We start from the raw sequence: 22,853 nt of genomic DNA on the forward strand, positions 1-22,853 counted from the left end.
GGTACACAGCCTCAGGGAAAAAGTAATTTACTGGAAGAGAAGTACTATAAGATATGGTACTCTATTTTAAGGGAAGAATTTTAGTAATGTTCAGAATTAGTTAAATATGTGTGATATTGTAGTACAAGTGGTATGAACTTAGTCTGAATAGCCTTAAATAATTGATTGCTGTGTTACCATTGCTTTCTCTCATTACAGAATTTTTCTCTCTTTTTCTGGAAAAAAATAGCACAGCATTGTTATGGAGGCACGCACAGTCAAATCCAACAGGTGTTAAAAGTCAGATTTATTCTTCAGTAAATAGTTAGTTAGTTAGTTAGACCTCCAATAACATTAGTGAACCACAGGTTCAATGATGTAAGGGGAATTAGTACTACACAGCCAACTTAAGAATCCTTGAGATTCAAAAGTGATGACTCAAAATGCGCATATCACTCACCTAAAAGATGAGGGCTCTTTCCCTCGAGGAGTTACCTCGGGCAGTGCCCCGACCCAAGGGGGAGTCCCCGACTGCAGACCCGCTGCTCCGAGGAGGACTGATTCCGACATGTCCTTTGGTGGGACCCCGTTTATACCCTTGTCGAATCTGATCTGTGGTCATTTAATCCCTATTGGCCAAGAAGGTCACCTCAGTGTACCTGGCATGTCTCAATTGGTCTGTTCAACTTTCAACCTGCGGCCTCTAGGGTTTGGGGTTTTTTTTCTCTTGTCCCTGCCTGGAGAAGTTTTGTTTCCTGCTGGGGGGAGTGTACTGACTCACCTCAAGGACTCAAAGAGTAGTTTTTGTCTCAGTTCTTCACTCCAGTCCTTTCTCTTATTTGGCCTCTGAATACATGGAAATTCTTTAATATATCAAAATTTTCTTGTGGTATGTCCTATCAATAAAGCTTCTGGAAGGATTGGTTGCACATTTACACATTTTAGGACAGAGTTAACAGGGTACTGGTGGTTAAGGAGGGAGTAACTACACACCTATTAATACTACATAGTGGGTTTTTAATCATTTTGCCAAAGGATGGCCATCTCCTGTGGGTAGCAACTAGATCTAGTTCTGAAATTGCCTGGTGGCAAGAAGAAAGGCAGTAGCAGTCAAATTGCAATGTCCATATAACCGAAAAATATAAACATGAAGCATTTATGATATTTTTATACCGTGCCTGATAAAGTGATACCCAACTTGAATGTGCTTCTTATGTTTATAAATATTTAATAATAAATATCATAGCTTGTCTACTGATTAAGTTGGCCACTAATTGCAGAATCTAAGTGCAATATATATTTTAGTATATGACAAAATATAATACTATACCATAGAAAATAGCTTTGGGAGATAAATCAGCAGAAAAACTTTTAAGACATTTTAAAGGTTTGGCAAAGTTGCTAACTCCTGTAAATGCTATTAGGAAAAGTTGGGGTAATTTGCCTGCAAGTGATGCTACCTTCCAAATTCATGAGACTTCTAGTATACATTTTGTGAGATTTTCGTAAGGTTTGCAATCCACTATAGAGTCTCCAAAGATAGAATGTTTGGCTGTCAGGTACGAATCTAAAATTGCATTAAAAAAACTCAACCCCCTCAACAATTTCTTAGCAAGTATTTAATATGGTGTTTTAATTTGCTATAGTGGTCCAGGCCTTTCTATCATAATATCTGTCATTTGAAATATGTGAAGTGTTTCCATTAGACAGTGTTGCTGCAGATAATTTATTCTGTTCAGAGATTGTTCTCAGCAAACTTTAAACTATTTTGATAAAGCACTCTGATGGATAGGAGTTCTCTTAATGATTTGACTTACAAGATTTTTTTCTCCTTTATGACTTAACCATAACACAATGTTTTCAATCTTATGGTTTCTTGGTTTTGTTCATTGCATTATTCTCTTGATCTTAATACATTCTTTCTTACACCTGTATGTATATAGTTTTTGTATGTACTATGAAGTTATGGTGAAATAAACATTTTTTGGTATCTAAGAAAATAATAGTTTATCTGCAGTTTTCAACACAGAAAATAATAAGGCACAGGAATATTGTGAGGGAAAAAAAAGTCTTTTGCCTAAAACAACCATTATTCCTAATAAATACACAAGGAACAATTTTTGCAACTCATTTTTACAAAGTACTAAGTAAAATTATTTGTAATTGGTTATTATAGCAAAAAAGAATCAAGGCCTACTATTCTTACAAATGTCACACCGAGAGATCTGTCTTTTTTCTACTAGTAAATACAGGGAAATTAACAACTGACAAGTGATAGTTCCTGTTTACTTTAAAAGCATTTAGAGCATAGTGACAAGATGGGGGGAGCCTATAATAGGCACTTGCAGTCTTTCACCATTTTGCTACAAAAGCAAACAAGCATACTCAGCAACTTAAAAACTTTTTTCCTTTTGTAGTGTGATGCTAGAATTCAGGAATGACAGAGGGGCTCTAAACCCAGATAATGCCTTCTGAGAATGAACACTTTTATAATTTAAAGGAACAACTACAGAGAAAGAGTTTTCTTCAGAAAGCAGAGAGAAAGGTAGATTGTAATAAGATTTACAGTATTTCAGTTTCACCAAGCCCTTGCAGATAAATCATGAGAAATAGTTTTCCTCCCTGCATCTAGCAATTTAACTTTGGCTTGAAAGATTCCACTTTGGAGCTTTCAAAAGGCAAATTTAGAAAGAAAAAAGCCCATTCATAGAATGAGCTTTCTTAGGAGAAAAAAAAGGTACACTAAAGTATGAACATGGCCCATAGACTAAGCTCAAGGCAAGGCTTTTCAGAAACCAATTGGGTCTGGCTGGGATGGAGTTAACTTTCCCCATAGCAGCCCTCATAGTGCTGTACTTTGTATTTGTAGCTAGAAAGGTGTAGATAACACATCCATGTTTTGGATACTGCTGAGTAGTGCTTGCACAGCATCAAGGCTATGTCTCCAACCACCACCCCCTCCCACAAAGGCCAGTAGGCTATGCGTGGGCAAGAGGTTGTCAGGGAACATAGCTGGAACAGCTGACCCAAACTGACCAAAAGGATATTCCCTACCATATGACATCATGCTCAGAAATAAAAGCTAAGAGAAAGGAGGAGGAATGGGGGGCATTTGTTATGAAGGTGTTTGTCTTCCAAAGCAACCACTGCGGGTACTGATGCCCTACTTCCCCGGAAGTGGCTGGACATCACCTGCTCATGGGAAGTAGAGAGTAAATCTTTTTGCTTTTCTTTGCTTCCATGCGTGGCCTTTGCTTTTCTTATTAAACTGCTTTGATCTCGACCCACAAGCTTTTCATCTTACTTTCTCCCTCAGTCCTGCTGAGGAGGGTGAGTGAGAGAGCAGCATGGTGGGCACCTGGCAACCAGCCAAGGTCAACTCCCCCCCACCAATGTTAATATTTCTTGTGCACTTCACAGTCATCACATTGCATGTATGAGATTTTGTTACTCATCCATTTCAGGGATGTTGTGGTTTAACCCCAGCCAGCAACTAAGCACCATGCAGCCACTCACAGCCAGTGGGATGGGGGAGAAAATCGGGAAAAGAAGTAAAACTCATGGGTTGAGATAGAGAACGGCTTAATAAAACAGAAAAGAATAAACTAATAATGATAATGATAGCACTAATAAAATGACAATAGTAATAATAAAAGGATTGGAATGTACAAGTGATGCACAATGCAATTGCTCACCACCCACCGATTGATGCCCAGTTAGTTCCCGAGTGGCTATTCCCCCCACCCCCACTCCCCCCAGTTCCTATACTAGATGGGACGTCACATGGTATGGAATACCCCTTTGGCCAGTTTGGGTCAGCTGCCCTGGCTGTGTCCTGTGCCAACTTCTTGTGCCCCTCCAGCCTTCTTGCTGGCTGGGCATGAGAAGCTGAAAAATCCTTGACTTTAGACTAAACACTACTTAGCAACAACTGAAAACATCAGTGTTATCAACATTCTTCTCATACTGAACTCAAAACATAGCACTATACCAGCTACTAGGAAGACAATTAACTCTATCCCAGCTGAAACCAGGACAAGGGATGATTAAATGAGAACTTCTATAAGGCCACTTTATGCAAGAATACACAGCCAACTTCTCAGATAACAGAATCATAGTTCACTCATTCTGCTTCACAATTCTTCAGAAATCATGTCCCAGAATAGGTCATTCTGTTTAATATACTGTACCTGCATGCCATTTTCTAGACGCTGTATCACATGCAGAGATTACAGAGTCTGTTGTTGTTTACATTCTGTGGTTCTTTAGCTAATGTGATTGATAGCTTATATATTTTCATCCACAGGTCCTACCTTCAGTGTTAAAGACAATGCAAAGAAGGTGCATACTTGTAGTGGTTATGCTATCTTTATAACCACTACCTCACAGTCTGACAGAGATGAATATTAATTTATTTACTGTAATGCTATATATATTTTTTTATAAGATATAAAATATATTTTAGTCATCCTTATGTGTATGTGTGTGCATAGAATAGAAGTAGAACAGTTGGAAGAGACCTACAACGATCATCTGGTCCAACTGCCTGACCAATTCAGGGCTGACCAAAAATTAAAGCATGTTATTAAGGGCATTGCCCAAATGCCTCTCAAACGCTGACAGGCATGGGGCATTGACTGCCTCTCTAGGAAGCCTGTTCCAGTGTTTGACCACTCTGTCGGTAAAGAAATGCTTCCTAATGTCAAGTCTGATCCTCCCCTGATGCAGCTTTGAACCATTCCCACACGTCCTGTCACTGGATACCAGGGAGAAGAGATCAGCACCTTCCTCTCCACTTCCCCTCCTCAGGAAGCTGTAGAGAGCAATCAGGTCGCCCCTCAGCCTCCTTTTCTCCAAACTAGACAAACCCAGAGTCCTTAGCCGTTCCTCATAGGACATGCCTTCCAGCCCCTCTGGACACCTTCAAGGACCTTAACATCCTTCTTAAATTGTGGGGCCCAGAACTGCACACAATACTCAAGGTGAGGCTGCACCACTGCTGCTAAATACAGCAGGATAATCACGTCTTTTGACTGGCTGGTTATGCTGTGTTTAATGCACCCCAGAATGCAGTTTGCCCTCTTGGCTGCCAGGGCACACTGCTGACTCCTGTTGAGCCTGCTGTCAACCAGCATCCCCAGATCCCTTTCTGCAGGGCTGCTCCCCAGCCACTCCTCTCCCAATCTATACTTGTGCCTGGCGTTACTCCATCCCAGGTGCAGAGTCTTGTAAAATTTCATGCCACCAATGATTGCCCAATGCTCCAGTCTATCTAGATCCCTCTGCAAGGACACTCATCCCTCGAGAGAGTCAACAGCACCTCCAGTTTGGTATCGTCAGCAAACTTGCTAATGGTGCATTCAACTCCTACCTCCAGATCGCTGTGATGGGTTGACACTGGCTGGACACCAGGTGCCCACCAAAGCCATTCTATCACTCCCCTCTCCTCAGCTGGACAGGGGAGAGAAAAAAATATAACAAAGAGCTTGCGGGTCGATATAAGGACAGGAGAGATCATTCACCAATTACTGTCACAGGCAAAACAGACTCAGCTTGGGGAAAATTAACTCAATTTATTACAAATCAACCAGAATAAGGTAATGAGAAATAAAATCAAATCTCAGAACACCTTCCCTCCACCCCTTCCTTCTTTCCGGGCACAACTTCACTCCCGGATTTCTCTACCAAACCCCCCCAGTGGCACAGGGGGACGGGGATGGGGTTTACGGTCATCACACATTATTTTCTGCCGCTTCATCCTCCTCAGGGGACAGGACTCCTCACACTCTTCCCCTACTCCAGTGTGGGGTCCCTCCCATGGGAGACAGTCCTCCACGAACTTCTCCAACGTGGGTCCTTCCCACGGGCTGCAGTTCTTCATGAACTGCTCCAGCATGGGTCCCTTCCATGGCGTGCTGTCCTTCAGGAGCACACTGGTCCAGCATGGGTCCCCCACGGAGTCACAAGTACTGCCAGAAAACCTGCTCCATGGGCTCCTCTCTCCACAGATCCACAGGTCCTGCCAGGAGCCTGCTACAGTGCGGGGTTCCCACTGGGTCACAGCCTCCTTCGGGAACCCACCTGCTCTGGCGTGGGGTCCTCTACGGGCTGCAGGTGGATATCTGCTCCACCGTGGACCTCCCTGGACTGCAGGGGGACAGCCTGCCTCACCATGGTCTTCACCACTGGCTGCAGGGGAATCTCTGCTCTGGCGCCTGGAGCATCTCCTCCCCCTCCTTCTTCACTGACCTTGGTGTCCGCAGGGTTGTTTCTCTTACATGTTCTCACCCCTCTCTCCCGCGGCTGTTTTCTCCACGTCCCAACGTTTTTTCCTTCTTAAAAATGTTATCACAGAGGTGTTACCACTATCGCTGATTGGCTCGGCCTTGGCCGATGGCATGTCCGTCTTAGAGCCGGCTGGTATGGGCTCTCTCAAACACAGGGGAAGATTCCAGCAGCTTCTTACAGAAGCCACCCCTGTAACCCCACCCCACCCCCCGCTACCAAAACCTTGCCACACAAATCAAATACATTGGCTGATAAAAATATTGAACAGAACTGGCCCTAGATTTGAACCCTGAGGAACACCGCTGGTGACTGGTCACCAGCCAGATATAGCCCCATTCGCTACAACCCTTTGAGCTTTGCCCTTCAGTCAGTTCTTCACCCAGCGCACCATGTACCTGCTCATCCCACAGTTGGACAACTTGTCCATATGGATGCTGTGAGGGACAGTATCAAAAGCCTTACTAAAATCCAGAAAAACTGCATCCACTGCGTTCCCTTCATCCACTAGGCAGGTGACCTTATCGTAGAAGGATATCAAATTAAACAGGACTTTCCCTTTGTGAACCCATGTTGACTGTGCCTGATGATTGCGTTGTCCTTTAAACGCCTTTCAGTAGCACCCAGTATGATCTTCTCCATAATTGTTCTAGGTACTGAGGTTAGACTAACCAGTCTGTAGTTTTCCGTCTTCCCTTATGCCCTTCTTATTAATTGGAAGACTCCCAAGATGAATAGAAGAAGTAGAAGAATCAGTTTTCAATAAATCCTAATTTTCTGCTGCCTGTGTGTTATTGTTAACTCCTTTCGGTCGGTATGTACAAAGTGAACAGCTTCTCACTTCAAATTATTCTAGTAACAAAAGTGGTAAAAAGTCTTTTCTGTGAACTTGGAAGTTTCGCATTCAAGCCCTGCTGATGACTCATGTGACAGTAAAGAATGTGCTTGTTTATGCATGTTGTGACTGCAAACATGCATTTTAGGTGGTGTGAACCCTGGTAGTAATTGTAAATAATTTCTTTATAATTATAAAGTAATTTGGGTGTTATGTTGACTACTTTTTGTCATGGCATACTTTTGAGAGCTTTTTCTCGAAATGGGAAGCCACCTCTTTTGTAAATAGCATGTAGTAAACAAAAAACTTATGTGACTGGGAAGAGAGGGACAGAGAATGTAAGAGAGAATTCTGCTTATGTTTTCAGGGAATGAAATAGATCCCTGTTTGTTCTCTAGATTCATCAAAACTATTTAATAAATTAGTCCCCCCCACTCCTCAGGCCCCAAATCCGGAACTGTTCTTGGAAGAATAACATATAAATAGCATCAACTGGGCGGCACAGTGATTCAGAGCCTTGCTAATGAACAGTTCACCTTTTCGCATCTAGATACTTTGAATGCTACTTTCTTCATGGGATTAAAAATTATTGTTATCTAATGACTGTTTGGAAAGTTCTGTCCCGTGTTATATTGGAGGCGTAGATCTAGGTTTTATGTCAAACTCATCACTTTACTCAAGATTGAAAGCACTTTGAGACAGGGAGAGTCCTTATACTGTATTCAGTGCATAGTACAACAGGGCTTATCTTGACTGGCTCCTGCTGTTGTATTGGGAAATAAAATTTCTTTAGTCATTTTATTAGCAGCAATAACAATATAATTTCATACACACTGATAGAGATGGTAAGTTTTAAAACTACAAATCAGGTTTAAAAGAATAATGACACTGTTATCTCCCCAAATATTTTAAGAGTTTTGCCTTGTGGTTATTCATCTTCCATACATATAATATTAAGGAAAATGTTACTAATTATAAGTTTCAATTTTTTCATGTTATTACTTTGTTTAATGTTCCTGTGTTCTTTGAAGTATCTTCTTCCATTACTTAAACTGTATAGTTTTCATTTTTTAATGTTTATTTCTAAATTATTATTTCACATGTATTTAATCAGTTAGTTACTGGTTTCTGAAATCCTGTTGGATGTTAAATGTTTTCTGGGTTTGAGATTAATATTTTTATATGAATAAAAAAAGAATAAGAGTGCATGCCAGTGGTACTGTATGAGTGCGTTCACCATTTTTTCAGGTAATGAAAGAAGTTTTAGTATATGTACGTTGAAGAGAAGTATGTTTCTGCTAGATATTACAGAGAAATTTGCATAAAGCAAGATGAAGCAGACTATGCTGTCATAGGCTGGACTGCTTATAAAAATTGTAAAGTCCCATAGAAATGGAATTTGATAAACCAAGTATAGTTATGCAAATGAAATGAGAGGGATACAAGAGAGTATTGTCTGTTATGGTAGTAGCCTCTGAGCCAGAAAAATGAGGCTTGGCATCAAAACTAATATTATAAGAACAATCCTGCTTTGGAGATAAGGTAATACCTTTTGAATTTCAGACTTCAAGCCAGTTCCAAGGACAGAACGGTTTATGTCATTCTGAAAAACTGGTACATTTTAAACAAATTAGTGGATGATGTTGGACACTTTACACAGTATTCTGCTCAGTTATTCTATTTGCTTTATTAAGGAAATATATAAAGCCCTATTTCTGGTGTTGATCTTGTGATCTCTCTGAGTGGATTTGACAACAGTTTAATTTTCATGTAGTTGTATCGAAAATTGGATTGCCTTAAGAAACTGGAACATGTGTCTGTACTAGATCGCTGTATCATTTGCATTCATTTTGATAAAATATGATTAGGTTGATCAGTAGCAGATTATTTAAATTTTATTTGCATCAAAGTGGTTACTCCTGCATTGTTTGTCATTAAAATGTAGAAAGATTCGTACTATATGTGTACCCTTCTGTTCACCCAGAAAGTGTTTGTGTTTGAATGGAAATCTTAAACTGTGCTACCCTTGTTTCCAAGTAGATGCACAGATCACATGACATTGCAGAGACAGTTTTTTGCTCCAGTTCTGTTACGTTTCTGATAGTGATGTGAGCACAGCTGGTAGAGAATGGTGTTTCTGTGTCTCACAGCAAATCCTTTGTCTTCCGGGACTATAATCCTGAGAGGACATGCTTTGCTTTCATCTTGTAATTTTGCTAAAACACTCTGTCTCAGCTGTTAATTATTGAGGCTAAGAGTTATGAAATACAAAGCACTACTCAATGGTTTTGTGAAGATACAGCATTGATGCATTTATAGTTTAGAGAGCTTTGAATGTTAAAGCGTACTTCATTTCTGTATATAATTTCATACACTCTTGTATTAACAGAGGGCACCTCAAAGCAAGCATGATGTGGGTTCCCATGATACAGAGAGGCACAATGAAGGTCAAGGAACAGCAGAAATCAGCATAGCAACTACTGGTACTGGTCAGGTAAATTGATTATTTTCTATGTTTATAGTATAATTAAATACTTGAAATGTACAATGCTTATATCTTGGTATATACCTTATTGTGTTTATATGCTTGTTCATTTTAAAAATATTTACACTTTTCTTCATTCCATGTGGAAGTGAGAAAATTTCTTGTGTTTATTAGAAATAAATGTTTTAATAGGATGAAGTGTAAACATTCCATAATGCAAGGGGCCGTTTTCTTTTATTTAAATGATTAATGAGCCTAATACTAAGAAACAAATAAAAAGAATGACTATAGAAAATGTATTTTATTCTAGGTGAACTGTAATATTAGAAGTATGGTTTAATTATGGGAAATTGCTCAAAATTTCACTTGAGAAATTATCACTGAAATATCAGTGATTTTAAAAATGAAAATAATCAAATGGCAGGTTTATCATTGATATTTTGTTAATACTATTTTAGATAAAGCTTTGAAACAGTATTATCAATGAGATAATCTTCTGGAAGTGTGCTGAAGGATTATATAAATGCTTTTAAATAATCTTTCATTGTCATTCCTTTTATTAGTGAAACACAGTAGCACTGTATTTAGAGGGCTAAGATAAATTCTTCTTTATCTTTTTATATTAATATTTTTGCATGTTTGAGACCTCTTCGGCTAAAAATACTTTAATTCTTTATCATGCACTAATTAATGTTTGTTCACTTCATAATCTCTAACTGTAGCTGAGACATTCACATTAGTAATTTGGGCTCTTAAAACTTCATGCTATAAATTTGATCATTTAATTCATGTGTAAAATATTTGTGCTACTTTAGGCAAGTAGAATTATTTAAATCCTTCTGAAACTATCCTGTGCAAGGAGATTTATCAGAAAGAATATAAATTGTTGTTTAGCTTGAGTGTTTAATTTGATTTAACATTAAGCATAGCCCATACTTTTGCTTTTGAAAGATATTTGATCACCATTTTGAATTAAGTTCTCTCTGCTATATCTGAACAGTTGCTTGAGGCTTTCACTCTAATTCTTATGACAGCTTTATTGCTTAGGAAAAATTAATTCAGTGCTGCTTTGGGGCTGAAAACATAATGTATTTAAATAATTGATGCATTGTGGCTGTATTTTCTTAATTGTATGAATCCGGAGTTATTTTGGACAACAGATATTTTACAAAGAAGGAAGAAGGGATTCTCATATGCCTTGGCAGACATTATGCAAGTAGACCATTCATTCTTCATTTGAGGTTTTATGTTTAGTATTTGAACAATTTTGAACTTTGCCTCGTTAAAATATTTAAAACATTTGTATTCTTTCCTCCTGGAGGTTGATAGATCCAGGGCTCTGAATCTGTGTTCTAAGAGACATCTGAGGATTATTTACTCTTAGGGCAAGTCCAGAGACAGAAGGCTTAATAGATTGAGCATAGCATTTATTTCTGATAAACCAGCTCAATATACTTTGATTCTTTGAGCAATCACTATTAAGTGGAGTGCAAAAAGTTTTAACTTAATAATTTGAGACTAATTGGTTTTGTAGTCATGTGAGCAATGCTAATTGAAAATTTGCCAATTGAAGAAAGGATTTTTCAGGATTCAGCCATGTCCTTTTCTGTACCATCTTACAGCTATCTTCTCTTCTGTTCTGTTATGCTCACTATTCTGCCGCTGTAGTGAAATTTATTCAAACATCTATTTTGCAAATTTTATAAAGGAATTCAATGAGGTATTCTATTTTATTAATAAAATATGCCCCAAAATAGGGAACACAACCTGATTGACAGAGTAAATAGCAAGTATAGCACAACAAACAAGTGAAAGACAGGAAAGTATAAAAAGAGAAAACAAGACGAAGTAGAAGGATAAGAAAAGATTTTGAAAGAGAAGGTTCTACACAAGAAGGATCCATATACATCCCTCTGTCTTTTTCCAGATTCTCAGATGAATGGCTACACATTTCTTATACTTTTTTCAGATCAGTCTTTAGGAGCCAGTGAGAAAGGTAATTGCATTTAATTTGGTACTTCTGGCATCCTCAAAGTAGTAAGGCCAAAAATGATGGCTTTGAAGGAAATAGTTATTTGGATCAAAGTTGATACCATTTTTTAGAAACAATAGGAAAAGTATTCTATTTCTGTCTACACTACACTGGACTTTAATAGGTAGTGCTCCAAACTTGCATCTTGTTTTCCTTCTTGGATAAAATGAGCATATTGAACTTAAGAGTGGAGAATTTTGGCATGTACATATACAAAACCTGTAATCCTCTGAATGTAGTCTGAGGTCAAGATGATATTAATGGATCAGTCAGTGTAAAAATCTCAGGGTTCTTTCCCATATCCATAGCACTGCAGATTATTAAAGTGAAATAATTTAGAAAGTCTAATATAGTTTTCATTCTAAGCTTTACGTTTTTCAAATTTTCCCATCCATAACAGCAAAAAGAAGTGCTTGTTTATATAGGAAACATATATTGGAATAAAATAATGTGTGAATTAAATAATTCTAGTTGTACTTATTTAGTATCCTATGTTAATACTTATTCTGGAATATGCATGAAATGTTCTGGATTCAAATGGAGAATGAAATGAGTCGGTTTAAATGTTCCAGTATGACTAGAATTTTTTTCTATTTTTTAAAATAATTTTTACCAGAAATTAAAAGTCAATAGATTAAAAGACCTGTGTCTTTAAAATAGTATACATTATTTTGTACATGACTTTTTAAATGTCACTGGTATGGTCCAGTAATATTTATGATTTTTGTAGGAGTTTGCTTCTGTGATTCCTTCATAGTTAGTGTTTAACAGTTAGAATATTAAGTAATTTTTCAGCTTCTGAAGTTTATTTTTTATTTGGGCTGTTTTGTTAAGATGACAAACAAATGATTCCAGATAAATATTTATCATATTACCACCTATTTTGATCACAGTGGGTAACATATTCACCTAGGTATATATAAAAGGATTAAGAACTCTTAGGAAATTGTGTCTTCCTTCTATTAGAGCTGATACAGGAAAAAGTCACTTAAAACAGTGATGCAGGCTTAGGACAATGGAATATTGGGCAAACTTCAATATAAGGCAGCACTCGGCTCAATTCTGAGAGAAAATAAAGCTCACCCAGTACAGCAATAACACAAATGGAACAATTTTCCCTTAAATTGTATACTATTCAAATGTATTTTTAAGTGCCCCAAACTGAATGGAATCATCTTGTGAGAGAGGGACATAGTAAAGGAAGCTTCACAGACAGGAAGCAGAGAAAAAGAAAGAACACATACCCACACCCACACCCACACCACCACCACTCCAAAGAGCATGAGAAGATAAAAGGCGGGGGAATGTGAGTACACAAAATAGATTAAAAAAGGGCAAAGATGTCAATAACTGGGTGTTGTTACAAAAGGTAGAAACATGCTATCTACCATAGTTTCTAGAGAAACTACAGCAAATAATGTCAGCATTATTTTATAGCTTTTCATTAAAAAATAGAACAGATTCATCCACCTGTGATTTGCTTTTGATAAAGACAAGTTCAAGTAGGTTACTCCTTGTCAAGATGAATCTCTTTTCTTGTCAATTCCTGCATATCTGATGGTGTTCTGAAGGTAGTACAGGCTTATTCTTACTCACTATATAATCTGACCTAAAAGTAGAGGCTACTTTTTTCTCCCTCTGTAAAAATCATAATTCAGTTTGTTGCCAGGTCCAGTTCTCCTTTTTCTTGGTGAAAATAATTATAAAAGACTTCCATTGAAAATATAACTTCTTTGAGGTTGAATTTAGGGGAAAAATGGGTAATAAACCCCAGTTTAACAGTGACATCTAAGTTATGTCGGGGTGGGGGGACCTAACTTAACCAAAATACATGCTGACAGTTCATTATAAATATGATTTCATCATCCAAGGCTGAAACTGATTTAGGCAATAGTTTGTATTGCAGTTAGACTTTGTGTTATACTGAGTTGTTGTTTAAATTTTTAGGGTTCTGCTACTCAAATGGACCATGAGACAGCCAGTGTTATGAACTCTAGTAATAACTATTCTGTTCCTCGCAGACTGACAAATCATCTGGGTACCAAGGTAACCGAAGATTACAAACCACAGGTCGCTAATGCTACATTTTTACTAATACAATAACCTCATTGTTTCTGCCAATAGCGCCAATACTAGCCAAATGATCAATAAGGAAAATTTGATTGCAAGAAATTATTTGAGTACCTAAAAAACTTGTGATGTTGATGCATAATTCATTATGAAAACTAACCCTTTTAAAAGCAGTTCTTGGAATACTTTACTGGAGTCTGAGTCCTCAAAACAGATGGCATTGCTAAGAAATTTAAATAATAATAAAAAAAAAAGTTATGTAAGCCCTTGATGGTAATAAATGTCTGTTCATTGTCTCTACAGTAACTCAGATAATACAACATAGAATAATGAAGAATGGAAAATGCTTGTTGTGACTAAAATATTTGAATTGAATAATCATTGAAAATAGGAAATGTGAAGGGACTTTGAGGAGATCACCTCATATATCTCCCAGTAATGCATTAATTTTATCAAAAGCATTCTTGACAGCATATGAAAGCTGTCTAACCTATTGGTAAAAGCTTTAATGATAAGCAATCTCTATCCATTTTTCAGTTTTTACTATTAAAATTTTTAATAACCAACCTAACTCTCTTTAGCTGCAATTTCCTTTTTCTCAGTGGAAATAGGAGGTACTCTTTCCATCTTTTGAAGCAACCTTTTATATATCTGCAGTGTATTCTAAAAAGTTACTGAAAAAAAAATAGAGATGAAGCTTGATATACAATAGAGAGTGTACTCAAGATATACAAGCAGCATGAAGAGAGGAAAAAAGGGCAAATCTGTAACACACAATTGAGTTCCATAAACCACTGAAGTTTATACTGTCTCTGGCATCAGCAGCAATATAGATACTATCAATGGGGTGCTGATCCCAGTCTTCTGGGAAGCCAGACCTTGACATAGTATTAAGTTATGTTGGACCTTAAAACAGTGTTATGTTGTAATTTCTGCCCTTCATTGTATGTGTGCACCAAATGGAGGTGACAATAGTTAGAGTGTCTGTTTGCTACTTCCCATTATAAAGTGTAGAATTCCCAAAAGGTGCAGACAAGGGGAGAGCCCTGAATGCAGAGAAAGGGACTGAGGGTAGAAGGAAAAAGACAAATAGGTCCATCTTAGTGTGCTGTGGGGTAAGAAAAGCTTGAAATTAATGCATGAGAAGAAGGGAAAACAGTAGAGATTTTAAGCATTTACAGATGCAAAAAGAGATGCCTCTGTGTATAGTGTATATATAAAGAATATATGTATATATTTTAGAGTTTTTTCCTGTACTATATGTGCCACAAACCTGTAGGCCAGATTTTGATGGCTTCTATAGCTTTATTCTCTGACAAAAACTTTATCTTCCAAATCTAAATAACTGTGGACTAAAGTTGCTGCTTAAAATGTCTGTCAAGAGACATGCATAAAGCAGACTGAATTCACTCTCATTTAAGAATCCAAGTGGATTGTCTTAATACTGTATTTGATTTTTTTCCCAGACCAGGAAGTAAGGATCTACAAACCGGGATGCTATGCTGTCATAAAATTGGCTCCAAGAGTATTTCAGTGGATTTTGCATGTGATCATACAATTTTATAAATTTTAAGACTTCTATTGCTTCAGCAATTCTAGTATTTAGAAAAATTCATGTTAACAGACTTATTGCTTAGTCTACCCACCACTATCCATTTTTTTAATAACTCAGTATTTGTACTCATCTTCAGAGACATTAGAATAGTCTCTGAAGAAACCAAATAAAATAATTCATTGATCTGGTAACCAGTGCAAAAATGTAATTATTATTAGAAAACTTTGTATAACATTCTGCAAGTCTCATTTCTTCCTTAGTTGGTATATTTTAAAGAAATACACCCACTGCTACTTTGCAATTCCCTTTGATAATTTCTTTATGTTCTGCTATGATTTTGAAATTTGTGTATTCTTGGCTTTTGGAGTTTGGGGTTTCTAGATAGTATCTAATATTACCTTGTACATCATATTGTTCTACTAAAAGTTCACTAAAAGAACCAAACACATTTTTCAATCTAAAGCTATCACTGAAGAAAACAGAATGCAAAAGACAAACCAAATAGTGCATTGACCACTATATTATATGGTAGCCAACGTAACCCCTCAAAAATTGCTATTTTTTAATTTGCAATTTGGTTGCTCTGAGTTAAATGTGTAATGCTGTTTTTTCATAACTTGATTTAGTTGGACAAATGCTTAGTACTTTGTACTGTATATATTAAATGAGCATTTTTTTGCTCCATTGTTTTTATCCCTGTAAACTTGAAGAAAGTGTTAAATTAACTCTTCAATTTTGCATTAGCTGTAAATAATCTGGCCTATATGTAAATCATTCATCATAACAAATATTCATTGGTTAATTTGAAATAGTTTTAATGGAAAACATTAAATTATGTGTAAGATTTTTTAGCACAATGTATGTTAAAAATTAATGTAAACAGTCTTGTCTGGAGTAACTGTATTTAATGCCATACATAAAATAATTTTTCACTGAAGAGCATCTTTTCATGAAAGTATGATTCATACAGAACATACTCTTCTGAGATAAAATTAATTTTAAATATATTCCTGCATTCCCAAACTAAAGCACTTTCATTAGCATGTTTCTTTAATCCTTGTGTGCAATGGAAAGTTACAAGTCTTTGCCATTAGTCTTGCAGATTAATACAGTTAGATATAATTACCAATCTAGCCATTTAACCACTAAGTGAGATTTATTAAGATTATAAGCAGTGAAGAACTAATAGTGCTTATTTAATTATTTAGAAGTAGTACAAAATTGGATGATGGATGGATTGAGACCAGCCCCGCAGAGAAGGACTTGGGGATATGAGGTAGATGAAAAATTGGACATGAGCTGTCAATGTGTGCTTGCAGCCCAGAAAGCCAATCATATCCTGGGCTGTGTAAAAAGAAGCGTGGCCAGCAGATCGAGGGAGGTGACTCTCCCCCTCCACTCCACTCTCGTGAGATCCCACCTAGAGTATAGTATCCAGTTCTCGGACCCACAGCACACGCCCCTCTTTACTATGAGGGTGGTGAGGCACTGGAACAGGCTGCTCAGAGAAGCTGTGGATGCTGCCCCCCTGGAAGTGTTCAAAGCTTGGTTGGATGGGGCTTTGAGCAACCTGATCTAGTGGAAGGTGTCCCTGCCCATGGCAGGGGGGTTGGAACTAGATGATCTTTAAGGTCCCTTCCAACTCAAGCCATTGTATGATTCTATGAAAAAACACATGGACCTGTTAGAGACAATCCAGAGGAGGGCCACGAAAATGATCAGAGGGATGGAACAACTCTCCTATGAAGAAAGGCTGAGAGTTGGGGTTGTTCAGCCTGGAGAAGAGAAGGCTCCAGGGAGACCTTATTGCAGCCTTTCAATACTTAAGGGGGGCTTATGAGAAAGACAAAGAGAGGCTCTTTACCAGGACCTGTAGTGACAGGACAAGGGACAACAGTTTTAAACTGAAAGAGGGTAGATTCAAACTAGATGTAAGGAAGAATTTTTTTACGAGGGTGGTGAGACACTGGAAGAGGTTGCCCAGCAAAGTTGTGGATGCCTCATCATTGGAAGTGTTCAAGGTCAGGTTGGACAGGGCTTTGAGCAACATGATCTAGTGAAAGACATCCCTGCCCATGGCAGGGGGGTTGGAACTAGATGGTCCCTTCCAACACAAACCATTCTATGGTTCTATGATTCTATGAAATTCTTGCACCATTATATAAGTATATTTTCTTTTTTTGCTCATGCATGCTATTGAGAACCTTGTTTTAATTTGATATGTATTTTTAAAATGTAATTGTATTTTTAAAATCATTTTTCCTGCAGGTGGAAATGGTGTATTCATTATTGTCAATGCTTGGTACTCATGATAAAGATGACATGTCACGAACATTGCTAGCGATGTCTAGCTCCCAAGACAGCTGCATAGCTATGCGTCAGTCTGGATGTCTTCCTCTCCTCATCCAGCTTTTACATGGCAATGATAAAGACTCTGTGTTGTTAGGAAATTCCCGTGGTACTAAAGAGGCCCGTGCCAGAGCCGGCGCAGCACTGTATAACATCATTCACTCCCAGCCCAATGATAAGCGAGGCAGACGGGAAATCCGTGTGCTTCATCTCTTGGAGCAAATCCGTGCTTACTGTGAAACATGTTGGAAATGGCAGGAGCCACATGAAGAAGGCATGGACCAAGACAAAAACTCAGGTAGGTTCTGTAAACTGTATAAAGATGTTTAAAAGATTTTTTTAAAGCAGTGAATTTACAAAAAATTCAGCTTTAATCTTACTTGTTGAATGTATGTAAGGTTTCTTTTTTTTTTAATATTTATTCATTATTTATGTATATTCAAGTTGAGGTAGTATCAGGAAATAGTATCTATTATAGATATGATATCTCATTTATAAACTTGTTCTTTAAATCATAGGCTTTGGTATGCTTTCCAGATATAATTCTACTGGTTTATACCTATAATCTACAAATTAAACATAAATTTCTACTCATTGCTATTTTACATTTGAATGGATAATGAAATATATCTAAATAAATAATACCAAATTGTTCTTCATTCAGATGCGTTCAGAACATAAACATTTCATCTAGGAAAGGGATAGAGGGCACAAATTAAATAGTGTCAGTCTATTCAGTATAATGTGAACTATTATTTAGAATGTGATACATAAGACATAGTTCAGTGTTAAAATACCAAAGAAGTGACAATTTAAGTGAATTGGAGTTTTCTCACATAACAATTGGGTTGTTTTTTTTTTTAAAAGATGTAACCTGGATTACTCAATAACTGCTTTTCTGAAGTAAGGGAGGATTAAAGTTGCCATTCTGTAAATATATGCTGTAGACATCTATATCAGAAGTACTACTGAAATCAGTGGGCTCTGTTTTGGATGTTGGATTTTACTGCAAGAATCATTTTGTAGAAGTGGGTCTCTGAATAAGATGTACCAATACAATTTGCGCTTTAGGGAAAGTCTAGCTCACAAAATTATGAACTTAAAAAGTTCTGTTATGAAACAAAGGACTTAACTATTCATAAGGACATAACACCCAAAGAAACAGCTTCACCTTAGGTGTTGTATTTAATGCTGCCAGAAAATTTAGACTTACTGATTTGTTTCACTAAGATTATTATTTTTCAAAATTAGATTTTTTTTTACTTGAAGTCATATTTTTTACTTAATACATACATTCAGAATTCTCCCTAAATTCTTTTCCATAAAGAGTCTTTTCAGCTTCAAGTATATTTCTAGTACATATATGTAATCCTGGTTGTAAGTGCACATATTCAACCCTCTGTGTACTCACATTTATTAGTAATGCTCTTAATTAACTGTCTGTTCTTGAGTTACTGGGAAGACACAAACCCTGAAAAAAACCTGCACTTTATTTATTTTAAGATTACATTCTCTTTGGAAAGCTTATGATCTAGACAAAATTATACACCGAAGAAATACTAATAGTTACCTATTTCCTGATCAGTGCCAGCTCCAGTTGATCATCAAATCTGTCCTGCAGTGTGTGTTTTGATGAAACTTTCATTTGATGAAGAACACAGGCATGCCATGAATGAGCTTGGTAAGACTAAATGTGTCTCTCTAACTTCCTTTGAGATGCTTCCTGAAAATGCAGACATTCCTTTCTTGTATACTTCACTGAATATGTGGCACTTTTTTTTAACCACTAGTTTAAACTCTGATTGATGCAGTTTAAATGAACTTATAGCTAGACTATTTCCTAGTGGATTGGTTGTTATGCAAGTTACTCTTATATCTGGCATGAGCTGTGATTTTTGGAAGAGTATTCGTATCCTGGAAATACTTGCAATTTTAGAAGTATTGGACTTATAATGGAGACTACTTTCTGAAGGGTTTTTTGCATCATGAGTTAAACATATTGGTTCCTGTATAACAGCTTGAATGCTTTAGTCCATCTTCAGTGAATTCTGTGCATGCAAGTTTCCTTAATTTGCCACTTTTCATTAACAATGAAAAAATTATATGTATTTTTCTGGGATAATAAGATTGAGTAATAAAAATTATTAAATTAATAATTAACATATTTACTGAATAACCTTTTATGTAATTGGTGTGAGTTCATCAGTCAAATGTGATTTTTGACTGGGTGGAATTAAAAGATGGGTGTGCTTCTTACCTCTTCATAAATGCTTCTGTTCTCATCTTCCCCCAAAATCTCAACATCATGCTACCATACCTTTCAGCTTGTACTAAGCACACAATTCAAGATCCAGAGTCAATATTTAACAGTGTATTTAAGAAATTATTATTTACCTTTCTGAGCCTTTTGGTTTTCAGATGTTTGAAATGTATTCTGTACATATGAATGCAATTTACTTCTTGATGTGTGTATGCTGTATTCTTGATATTAGGATTGAAATTTAGTAGTAGTAGTAGTTTATTATTATTCATTTTATTATGTATTTACTTTTAAAGGAGGTTTGCAGGCCATTGCAGAACTGTTGCAAGTGGATTGTGAAATGTATGGACTTACAAATAACCACTATAGTGTTACATTAAGGAGGTATGCTGGAATGGCTCTGACAAACTTGACTTTTGGAGATGTGGCAAACAAGGTAAAAATAGAATTTCAAACATACAAAAATTTCAGTTCATAACTGTGTTTGACTTTTAGTTCTCAGGTGATGAAAATCTCTGGAATAGGATATTGCATTTCTGGGATAGAATATTGCATTTTGGCTTGACACAGAAATTCCCCCAAAACTTTGCCATTCCATCCTGTTCCTAACACAGAGCACAAAGTGAATGTTATATCATAAAAGTATAGTATCAGCTTTTGTATTAAATTAAGTTACTTCTATTTTGTCACTGAAAGTAAAGATTTTATCTATTGGCTTTATTTTTGTGTAAACAATACACTAGATCTTTCCATAATGTACCAATGATTATGGGTAATAGATTTTTCTGAGGATTTTGAACTAAACTTGTTAATTTAGTCAAATTTTGTAAAGTTATCACTTATTTACTAATATTATTAGTGTCGTGGTTTAACCCCAGCCAGCAACTAAGCACCACGCAGCTGCTCACTCACTCCCCCCCATCCAGTGGGATGGGGGAGAGAATCGGGGGGGGAAAAAAAAGTAAAACTCATGGGTTGAGATAAGAACAGTTTAATAGAACAAAAAAGAAGAAACTAATAATGATAATAATACTAAAATGACAATAGTAATAATAAAAGGATTGGAATGTACAAGTGATGCACAATGCAATTGCTCACCACCCGCCAACCAACGCCCAGTTAGTCCCCAAGCTGCAATCCCCCCACCCCCACTCCCCCCCAGTTTATATACTAGACGTGATGTCACATGGTATGGAATACCCCTTTGGCCAGTTTGGGTCAGCTGCCCTGGCTGTGTCCTGTGCCAACTTCTTGTGCCCCTCCAGCCTTCTTGCTGGCTGGGCATGAGAAGCTGAAAAATCCTTGACTTTAGACTAAACATTACTTAGCAACAACTGAAAACATCAGTGTTATCAACATTCTTCTCATACTGAACTCAAAACATAGCACTGTACCAGCTACTAGGAAGACAATTAACTCTATCCCAGCTGAAACCAGGACAATTAGTCTGACAAATTTTTGCAAAGCTCTTCAGCCTGTATACTCTGAAATGTTTGGAGCATGTCTGGCTCATAATGTGTGCTATTTCAAATGACTGGAGAAAATAGATTCCCTAATTTCTACCAAGGACTTTGCTTTCAAAAGATACAAAATTTTAATAATTTCTTGCCCCAGAGTTTTCCAAGACATGGATATTCAAATAACTTCATTCTGACAAGACTTTTATCTTTCTACTTTAATGGGAGACACTTCAAGAGTGAATGAAAATTCCATCCCAACTAGCAGTAACTCAAGCAAAAATACCAGGAGTCCTGCATGGATGAACAAAATAACTCCTGACATAACTCAGATATGAAAAGGAAGTATACAGAATGTGGAAGCGGAGACAGTTAACCTGAGAGGAATATAGAGACACTGTCTGAGCTTGCAGAGACATAGTTAGGAAAGCCAAAGCCTACCTGGAGTTGAATCTGGTGAGGGATGTCAAAGGCAACAAGAAGGGCTTCTATAAGTACATAGGCAACAAAAGGAAGACTAGGGAAAATGTGGCCCTACTGCTGAAGGAGATGGGAACCTGGTGACACAGATCATCATAGAGAAGCTGATGAAGTATGGGCTGGATGAGCAGACAGTGAGGTGGACTGAGAACTGGCTGAACAGCCAGGCCCAGAGGGTGCTGATCAGTGGCACGAAGTCTAGTTGCAGGCCAGTAACTAGTGGTGTACTCCTGTTCTGCACTGGGCGGGGGGCTGGGACTGTTTAGCCTGGAGAAGAGAAGGCTCAGGGGGGATCTCATCCATGTATATAAATACCTGAAGGGAGGGTGCAAAGAAGACAGAGCCAGGCTCTTTTCAGTGGTGCCCAGGGACAGGACAAGAGGCAATGGGCACAAACTGAAACACAGGAGATTCCATCTGAACATCAGGAAATACTTTTTCACTGTGAGGGTGACTGAGCACTGGAACAGGTTGCCCAGAGAGGTTGTTGATTCTCTCTCCTTGGAGATATTCAAAAGCCATCTGGACATGGTCTTGGGCAACCTGCTCCAGGTGGCACTGCTTGAGTAGGGGGATTGGACCACATATCTTCCAGAGGTCCCTTCCAACCTCAACTGTTCTGTGATTCTGCAAAAATAAAACCAGATTTCATACTACTCACTTTTTACTTGCAGTTTTAGAGTGAAACAAATCCCGCCTACAAATGAAGTGCTTCACAAAATACTGACTCTTAAAATCATCTGATTAGTAATTGCTGCAAGTTACTGGGTTTATAGCACAAACTAAACTATTCAGTGATGTAAATGTATGCGTTATCCAGCTAATGACTAACGCATTTCTAACATACATTTGTTTTTGAAGAATTTTCAATTGTGCTTTGTCACAACCATTTTCTAATGTATACCTTCCAGTTTTTCAATTACTAGTGTATTCTTAAAAAGTAATTTGGTCTTCAGAAGTCAGGAATGTTGTTGCATTTGTGTCAGTTTTAAATTGTCGTATTACTTTTCATATTATGCATATTTGAAAGAAAAAGTATGATTGTGAGACTCAATAGACATCAGGT

The 22,853-nt window shown here is 37.3% G+C and overlaps 1 protein-coding gene across 8 annotated transcripts in view; it reads left to right on the top strand.

Annotated features, from left to right (window-relative positions):
* LOC126035233 (adenomatous polyposis coli protein-like) overlaps positions 1-22,853 on the top strand; it is a 119,272-nt gene that overhangs the window by 78,994 nt on the left and 17,425 nt on the right. For 7 of the 8 annotated variants that reach the window (XM_049793471.1, XM_049793472.1, XM_049793475.1 and 4 more), the window contains 5 exons: positions 9,489-9,593; positions 13,564-13,686; positions 17,510-17,888; positions 19,176-19,271; positions 20,147-20,286. In XM_049793471.1, coding sequence (XP_049649428.1) covers positions 9,489-9,593; positions 13,564-13,686; positions 17,510-17,888; positions 19,176-19,271; positions 20,147-20,286 — 843 coding nt within the window. The remainder of the gene's footprint in view (positions 1-9,488; positions 9,594-13,563; positions 13,687-17,509; positions 17,889-19,175; positions 19,272-20,146; positions 20,287-22,853) is intronic. The other variant, XM_049793474.1, reaches the window with a different exon arrangement.

Source organism: Accipiter gentilis, chromosome W (assembly GCF_929443795.1).
Source record: "Accipiter gentilis chromosome W, bAccGen1.1, whole genome shotgun sequence".
Taxonomy (NCBI): domain Eukaryota; kingdom Metazoa; phylum Chordata; class Aves; order Accipitriformes; family Accipitridae; genus Astur; species Astur gentilis.